Here is a 9,478-nt window from a genome sequence, read left to right as displayed (position 1 = left end):
ACCTACAGCACTGAGAAGGGATGGACCAAGGAGCACCGCAGCAGATAAGAGCAGGGGAAGAAAATAAAGTAGCAGATCAGACAGGGAGCATAGTGCAGGTAGCAGAGCAGCAGGTTGGGCAGGGGAAGGGGACTAGAGGGGCACCTGGGAAGGGTGCTGGGCTAATCTGTGGCATGCAACAGTTGTCCCCCTACCCCCAACTGTTGTAATGCTTCAGAAAAATTAGTTTTCATATTATTCAGGCATTTCAATTATGTAAAACTAGCTCAGGGAAAATATCCCCATTTTATCTGTCAAGACAAGGTTTGGGGCACCTGCGATTTCTGTGTGATCTGTTTCTGGTAGAGAAGGGGCACAGGTTTAGAGACAAGTGCTTGACCAAGTATTATCCACCTTGTAATGAGGTATGCTGACCTTTTCTGTATTAGTTGGCTCTTGCTCTGTGAACTTTGAAAAGTCCACGTGGTTTTGGGTTTGATGCAGATAAAAAAACATTTGAGAGTAAAGTTGAGGAGAACGAATAAGAGAGTAGAATGTGAGCAGTTCTAACCACCGAGGATTAGCTTTTTCATGGATGCCCACAGTTCAGGTGAGTTTGAAAGGAGAAATTAGCTGATCTTTCTTTAAATCAGATACTTTTGGTGCACTGAATGAGTACAGCTGAGAGCAACTTCTGCTGAATAAATCTGCCTTGTTACACATGGGAACAAATACCTCTATCCTGATTTTTTTATAAGCAGATTTTAGCAATGTCACCACATGAAACTGGCTTGTAATGTTATTGAATTCATACCAAATACCAAGCAGGTCACAGGGACCCAAACATCGTATTAGCATAGAATAGCATTACATCTTGGAATAATAGTCTTTCTATTTTAACTCATAATTGCTCCGAAGTATTTGAGAAGCAAACAAGCTTGCATACTTTAGCAGTCGGTGCTTTAGAATATACCACACTGTCCCAGGACTTAGAGGAGGAATGGTGATACTTTAATGGAGAGCATAAAGGCCAAATGAAATAATCAAATTTCCTACCATGTCATGAAAAAATTCACCTTTAACGATTCATGCTGGGAGCAGGGCAGGGATATTACAGTGATATAGATTTAAATGGCAAATGTAACTTTTTCCCTGTCTTACTTTGTATATTGTTCCCCATAAGGTATTCTAATGGGTAATTGTCTGCAATGGGCTTGCCTCAAAAACTTATTCTATTTTCTTCTACTATTAGTTAACTCTACAAAGTATTTTGGAATGACATGCAAAAGATGCCATGCAAAATAAATCTATATTTACATGGCTTAAAACCAGTTATGCACAGCTGTTTTTCAGAATATATACCTAAAAACATCAAAATCCATACGTATTGTTGTCAGGAACCTTTTCTCCCATTTTTGTGTTTTCTCCTCGTTTTCATCACTGGAGCTTGCAAATAAGTTGGTGAAAGCTCAGATTTTTTTTTTCCTAAGACAGGCAATAATGCAGTATCTGAGCACTCTAATAAGTGGAAGTTGTCAGTTAAGATACCCACAAATATTTTTCTGTTCAACTTAAAATGAAAAGCTAACCATCCTTCTTGTTCCCATTAATTTTCTTTTTCATATTTAGGGCAGGAGAAGATTGGGATGAAAAGCCTGAAACTTATGAACTCAGCTTCTATAAACGGAGCTTGGATAATGACAACTATATCTTCACCGCTCCATACTACAACAGTAAGTCCTCATTACTTTGAAACTACAACGCTGTCTGCAAAGCATAAATATGATCTTGGATGCTTGCTTTCTACCATTTGAGATCACTGCTTTGGCATAGTTTGCAATATTGCTGTTCCAGTACAGTCTGGCAGTTCACTGGGGCAGCAGCTCTGAGAAAAATGATGCTCAGTTATGGAAATAGCCTCTTATCAGTGAAAATAATCTTTTGCTGCTGATCCCAGTATATGATCTGTGCTCTGTATATATTTGAATCTATGGCTAATGGGCAAAGACGTGCAGATAGCTTTAAATGTAAAGAATTCAAATCTTTCTCAAATGCATATTTTTTGTTGAAGGCAATCATAGGCATGCACTTTCCTCATATATCAGTTTCACAGTTACAGAGGTGCTCTCATAGCAGTCTTGTCTAGCTGAGTCGCTAGAACTCATCAGCATTGAATCTAGTCTCAAGGACAGCTGGTATAAAAGATCCACAAAAACAATCTACTGCTTCATTTAACAATATAATGTATGCATTTTCATTATTTTACAAATCAACATTATTCTCCAGAAATGGTTGTGACCTTCTGTACTACTTAAAACCTAATAAAATGCCCAATAATAACCTGATTAGAGAGAAGAGCTCATTACTGGATGCTGAGGAGTGTTAACCTTGTAAAACTCCTCTAAAGCAGAGGCTGTAGTGACTGAAATACTCTCCTTCTTAGATGTAGGAAATATTATGTTGTGATTATTTCAAATATATTTATTAGCCTGATTGCAAAAGTTCTGGGTTTACCTTTTAAATAATAGCTTATTTCAAGTTTGAGGATGGACTGGGAGAGGATGGCTATTTTTTTTTCTTTTCTTTTGTGAATGGAAGAAGATTGCATTACTCTTAACTCTCTTTTTCCTGTACCCCCAGAGACTGGTTTCAATACCTACGAAACAGGTATTATGGTAAGCAAGGCGGTGGAAATAACCATTAATGGAAAACTTCTCAAACCTGCAGGTAAGGTGGAACGCTTCAGACACTAAATACAAACGTTCTTTTGTTATTGCCCTTCGTTAAGGTCATTGAGAAATCTAATTGCAATCACAAAGCAGCTTCTGTTTATCAAACATTCTTTTCCACAAGACTTTTAATTTTGTTGGTAGAAACCAAGCCAAAGATCTAGCAGTGTCTGAGTAAAAATATCTAGGTTATTAATCTGAGAACGGGTCTTAGAGGGCAGGTGAATGATCAAAAATAAGATTTCTTCTTTTCATTTCCTAGATTACTTTTTATTGTGATGGTTTTCCTTTGCTGTTTGTTCCTTCATTTTTCTTACATTTTACTAAATAGCCTTTCTTGTATATCCTGTTAGTTGTTGGAGTAAAAATTGATACAACCAGTTGGATGGAAAATTTTACAAAAACCACAATCAAGAGCCTGGTAAGGAATTGGTTGTCTTCTATTGAACTTAACTTACATTTTTCAAAAGTATCTAGGGCACATCCCTAAGCTGACATAGTGTTACTATATTTTAATTTTATATTTGGTAAATGGTTGCCAACTGGCACACATTTAAATAATTCAAAACACACAAAATAAATCTATATAAAAGGAGAAAGCATTTTTTCAATTATTTGCTTGGGAGTTAGAACAGAATAAACCATGGAAAATGACATGAGAGACCTTCTGTCAAACAACAGAATGTAACAACAAATCAAGTCTCCCAAGAAAAGCTGGTTGGGAGACTCCTTATGATTGCAAACCAACTTTTGTTTAGCAGGGAAAAAAGGTAGGCAGGTACAATTAAGGGTTTATACTGAAACTGAGAAGTCAGGTGGTAAGCATGTTGTTAACTAGATTCCCATAGTTCATTTGTAGATATGAAAGGGGTGAGGAGAAAGTGTAAAAGGTAGGCATGGATGGAGTAATTGAATGAGTCAGCGATGACTGCTACATTTGGGAAGCTCAGATCTTTACCTGGCCTTTATTGCACTTTTGGCAAGCAGAGTGCAGAGAAGCAACTGCTTTGGCCTAGATCATCAGCACATAAACAAAGCAAGCTGGGTATATGAAAGACAAATTAGACCTGTAGAAATTCAGTGGGTGCAAGAGAATATGTGGAACTGTCTGGACCATTATAACAGAAAGAAAAAAAAAATGGGGGGAGGGAGAGAATAAAGGGGCATGCTTAGGGAAAAAAGCCACTAAGCTGTTTAAAATGTGCAGTCCTACTTGATCAGTTAGTTTCACTTTTCAGTAAAACTCCGTGCGCAAATATTGCTACAAAAGGACAATAGGGAGTGTTCCTATGTACAAAACATAAGCACTTTATCTTACAACCATAGTGTTGAAAGGGGCTTCAGGGGTCATCTATTTCAACCCCTTGCATAGATATAGGGTGTACTATTCCTAAACTTCCCCAGACAGTCTCATAACTCAGACGTCATGAAAACCAAACCAGACAGAAAGGCTGTTGGGTGTTTTGCTATTACTATTGACTACATAAGGAAGGAGCTCTACTATTATCATGATGGGTGGCAGTATAATACCTGAAGATAAATTAATGGCATATATGGACATAAGAACACTTGGCTTCATCTTGAATTCAGTGCAAGCATTTGTACGCTTAAGACAGTGAACATCACCACATAGTACCGAAGCAGTTTCCTAAACACATTTATATTTCTTTCTTTTCAGTGCAACAGTGAACTCTGCGGCTGTGAAAGAAACAGTATGGTAAGAATGCACTTTTAATTAAATACCTAGCAGATTAAGCAAAAAGGACTCTTTTTCTTTCTTCGGGTCTATCAAAAAATAAGGCCACTGGTTACTTCCTGAAGGGCATGCACAGAAGCAACCTTTCCAGAGTTATCTACCTTGCCTCTTTTGGAAGAAATGGTAGATGATTCTGATAGAAAGAGGAGGAGTAAGGGGAGAGATTAATGAAATAATAGGTAATGGAGTCATCAAAAACTAGAGGATATATAAGAGCTACGGAGAAACAAAGAACAGGATAAAACATTATGTGAAGCAACAAAGAATTTGATTAGGGAATACAGATCTGATATTGAATAAGAGAGAAAACAGGATAAAAAATGGATATGAGAAGGAGAAAGACAAAAGATGACAGGGAGTGTGGGGAGAGGGGAAAATGCAACCTTTTAACTAAAGAATTGTAAATTCATTGCTTACCTCATAGACCCCCTGTACATTGTTGGGGGGGAAGGGTAGAGAGGGAAGGAAAGACTACTAGATTTCCTATTTTGAGCATGTGATGGAATATTAATATTGCTTCCCTAAATCTGGATTTATATGAGGTCCTTATATGGTTTGAAGAATGGCTGTTGAGTGTAGCAATTATGTCAAGTAGGTCAGCTAATTAGCTGGCCCATCAGTACCTTCAAAATCTCAGACCACACAGGTGTCTAGAGTGTATGGGTTATAATTAATTAATTGACTTTCCACTTCCAGCACCTGACACTTGGCCAGGGTGGAACAGAGAGATTAAAATACATTGATTAAAATAAAATAATAATAGGCAGCAAGATTAGGGTCTGCTGTCTTGAGACTTAACTTTAAAAGGTGCAAATTAAAAAAGCCCCCATGGCATAAAGGCAAGAGCAGATCAAAAGTTGTGGTCACTTTATAGGGCTGTTACAAGGACATGGCACTCTTGGGACTAGTAAAGTATTCTGAGCCAATAGTCATTTACAAAACAACTTAAACTTAAAGTCATGAGCAGCCCCTTGATCTGTTCAAACTTTTATGGTACTGTTATAGATCCACTTCTATTGGCTGTGTTCCAGAGTTGTCATATAATCTGTATTACTATACAGTCTGAATACCAGGTGCCAAACCCGAAACATCTTTGCCAGGTGTTAATGGGAATAAAAGAGGGTCAAATTACTGGATCAATAGAGAATTGAATGTGTGATCCAGGAATTTGCCTAAAATCCTTAATATAAATTTTAACATGGAACTCTTAGGTTCTGATGGTTGGAAACTAATTTAAATTCATAGATTATTTATAGCCAGGCTGATTTCTTTTGAAAAGAGGGGCATGAATTTGAGTCTTTCAGCATTTTCTCAGGGCATCTGCTTGCTTGTAAAAGAACATGTTTCCATATCTTTTCTAAAATGCATATGATTTTTTTTCCCTTTTTTATAGCATGTCGACTGTGTTATTCTTGATGATGGTGGATTTCTTTTGATGTCAAATCGGGATGAATATACCCAGCAGGTAGGTATATTTTAAATACTATAGGAGAAGAGATTGTCTTGGCTGATAAGGAACAGTATTGTAGCTATCTTGTATTGCCAATAGAAAATCATACTATAAGACATTTCTTTTTTTTATATTTCCTTTATTTAAATCAAAATTATCTAATTCCACAGACTGGAAATAATATGTCCAGAACCCAAATGAAAATGTAGTTTAATGGCTTTTATCAGAGTCTTACTAATGTCTTGGCAATCCCACACATGTATTAATAAGAGTTTGGTCATAGTGATTTAGAAGAGTAACTAATAAGGCTTCTTTTTTTTTTTTAAAGAGCTGGGAGCTGGGGCTGGGCAGGGCAGCTATGGAAGGGGCTGGGAGAGCAGGCAGGATGGGGCCTGTTTGATTCGGAGATTCAGCCTATTCGGGGGTGGCCAAATCTCCGAATTAGATTTGGGTGAATCAAATCAAGGCAGTGATTCAAATCACCAAATCAAATCACTGTCCCCCAGATTGGCCGAATCCGAATCCGAAGCAGATACTAGCTGCTTCACACATGCCTAGTAACTAAGGACTAAGTTGTGGAAGATTATGTGTAGTTTTGATTAGAGATGTAACAGGAAGCCAGGCACCCAAGACATCAGGACACACATGGGGGCAGTAGTGACATCCAGCTGTCATTGTGCTGCTGGGATGGCTGCACAGCTGCAGCAGAAGCTGCTATTTTTATGCCCCCACCCCAAGTTGGTACCTTGGGCTGCTGCCCTGGCCGCCCTGCCCTAGTTACGCTACTGGTTTTGTGGTTGTCTGGAGAATTGAGAATTAAATCTTTGGTGAATAATACCACAAGTGTTTCCGCTTTTCAGTTATTAAAAACACCCATTTCATCAAAACACCATGGTTTTTTAAATAAATAAACTAAAATTGTTGAGATTTTTTTTTCTAATTTTTTTATCGGTCATGTCATAAAAGTGTCCAGAAGTGTTTTTATTGACACTTTTTTTTTTTAATACCAGATTGGAAGATTCTTTGGTGAAATTGATCCTGGCTTGATGCGAAATCTCATTAACATGTCCTTATATGCATTTAACAAATCTTACGATTATCAGTCTGTATGTGATCCTGAAGAAGAACCAAAGCAAGGAGCTGGGCTTCGTTCTGCGTATGTGGTCAGTATCCCCTGGCCAAAATATCATCATTTCTTTTATGGACATACAGATGCCATGTACTAATGGCATGTTCTTTATCGTGTTTTTCCAGCCAACAATAGCAGACATTTTGCATTTAGGATGGTGGGCCTCTGCAGCTGCCTGGTAAGTTCTAATATTCTAATAATGTATATAAAAACATATTTGGCAGTAGTCACTTTTTTCTGTGAAGGCTTCTTGGAAACTCCTTTGATAAATTAGACTTCCCAGACTTTGTAGTTCTAAACTTTCACTTTAACCTTCATGTGTAGGTGGAAGAAGTTTGTTTTGGGTTAATTATCCTAAACTGGGATTTCTGCCTGGCAGATTTCAGATCAAATTAACCTATTCATAATTATTGATTATATGTTTCCATAATACAATACAATATAGTTTTTAATTCATTCTAGCAAGCTGATGAAGAATCAATTTTCAATCCTTAGTATAGTAAATCATTTTGCTAAAAACGCATATCAGTTTCCACTGGAAAATATAAGGAAGTTTATTTAGGAACATCATGTGAGACATCAAAATACATTGATTAGTAGGGTTCAGCAGTTCTCAGTTGTTTCGTTTTGGTTTTGTGGAAGAGCCCATAAACGTAATAATACCAGTGAAAGAAAACAACCATATGTCTCACAGCACATGATAAAAACTTCCTTTTTTTATTTGGCTCCATTTCAGTACAGCTACGTTTCATTTAGGTAACATATACCTGACAGACTGCTGTAGACTGGAAAAGTAGGAGCTTTAACATGGGGGGATTTTGTCTTTGATTTTTATGGAGCCAGGATTGTACTTATTACTGTACTAAAGTGACTAGTATTTTAGCTAAATACAATAATGTATAAATCTTTAAGCAAAATCTCTACATAGCAGCATTGTCTCATTTTGATTTAGGTCCATATATAATGAGCAATAACTATAGGAATGATGTTGGTAGTTCTATGTCGCAGATAAGAATAAATTCAGCCAGTGTGTATTGGCAATGTGAGCCCCTATATGTTAGTTCACCCACATGGTAAAGGTTTAATTGGGACTTAAGCAGTATATATTGGACAGGCCCTCCACAATGATGTGAAGTGCACCCTCTGACCCTTTCCCCATTGCAAAGATTTGTGATGATTCCTCCAAGTAATAATTAGCATGGTGGGATAGGCTGTCTGGTATCTGGAGGTAAGTATTACAATATATTACAGCTGAACAGATGTGTAGCAGTTGTCTCACAGATGGCACTTTGAAGATATTGCCCATTTTTTTTTATTGGTACATTTAGCTGGCAGGAGTAGTTAAGATCTTTGTTTTCTAGAACAAAAATGAACCTCAAAAACTGAAGATGGGCAATAATCCATAGAAGAAACCTAATCTTTGCTGAGACAGAGAAATTTGGCTTATCAGTTCTCAAATCAGACTCAGTGGTCTGGACTCAATATAGAGTTGGGCCTTGTATTCCCCAATGTTACAATTGAAAGCATACCATATATCTTCTGTGAAATTTTTAAAACTGGAATCTAGGCTAGAAGAGGCAGAGAAGGCCATTAAGGAAGCAGAGTAAAAAAAAAATATCAGAATGGATTTAGCAAAGCAGCTGGTGAAAGCATAGCAGAGAAATAGGAGAAGCCAGGTTAAAGAAAACAATTGCATTTCAGGCAAAAATGTATGAAAAAGTAAGTAATAATTGTTAACATTTATGCGGGGAGCATTAGAATTTGATTAAGGAGTAAGTATCTGCTCTCCTATGCACTCTTGAAATTCATAATTTCTCCAAGCTGCTTTTCCTCATTCATCCTCAGTAAATTCTGTGTTAACCTTCTTCACATCTACAGTGCTATGTGAGACTTAATTTCTTTATCAGAAAGTTGGGTCATTAAATAACCAGATATGTCTTCATGCCAGAGGACTGTATGCTGCCCATTCAGTGATCCTTACCAACAATGTTGTAGGAATTAAATGAGCCCTCTCGTGCAAGTCCTAATCACAGGGGTGACTTGGAGATGCCTTTTCTTTGAGGATACGTCCTGGAACAGGAGAAATGAGCCAAAGGAGCACTGAGGCCAGCATTTTGGGTGGAGCAAAAAATGAGGGATTAAAAAAAAAAAGGATATTCCAAGTTCTGCCTCAGCTCCATAGGCTATGCGGATACCATGGCACACTGTTTTCTATAGCTAACAGTACATGTGACTAGTATTGTAGATTGCCACCTTTTTTTCTTAGCCCAAATAGCCAGTATCCATTCATGGCTGGATTAACTAGGGTATATCTGTGGTGGAGAGAGAGCCTCAGACTTGTGAGGCGTATTCATCAGTTTGTAACAGTTTTCCACTAAAAGAGAGTAGGTCAGATAACGTCGGCAAAAGTTAGTCCTAGAAGGTGAGAAAAAGTT

General features: G+C 37.5%; 1 protein-coding gene across 7 annotated transcripts in view; it reads left to right on the top strand.

The window, feature by feature from the left end:
• CACNA2D1 (calcium voltage-gated channel auxiliary subunit alpha2delta 1) overlaps positions 1–9,478 on the top strand; it is an 859,989-nt gene that overhangs the window by 814,949 nt on the left and 35,562 nt on the right. For all 7 annotated transcript variants that reach the window (XM_019509506.1, XM_019509501.1, XM_019509505.1 and 4 more), the window contains 7 exons: positions 1,609–1,712; positions 2,620–2,706; positions 3,062–3,129; positions 4,387–4,425; positions 5,858–5,929; positions 6,925–7,077; positions 7,169–7,221. In XM_019509506.1, the coding sequence (XP_019365051.1) occupies positions 1,609–1,712; positions 2,620–2,706; positions 3,062–3,129; positions 4,387–4,425; positions 5,858–5,929; positions 6,925–7,077; positions 7,169–7,221 (576 nt within the window). The remainder of the gene's footprint in view (positions 1–1,608; positions 1,713–2,619; positions 2,707–3,061; positions 3,130–4,386; positions 4,426–5,857; positions 5,930–6,924; positions 7,078–7,168; positions 7,222–9,478) is intronic.

This window comes from Gavialis gangeticus, unplaced genomic scaffold, assembly GCF_001723915.1.
Source record: "Gavialis gangeticus isolate Ggan-Ray unplaced genomic scaffold, GavGan_comp1, whole genome shotgun sequence".
NCBI lineage: Eukaryota > Metazoa > Chordata > Crocodylia > Gavialidae > Gavialis > Gavialis gangeticus.
This window is presented reverse-complemented; position numbering and strand designations above follow the sequence as displayed.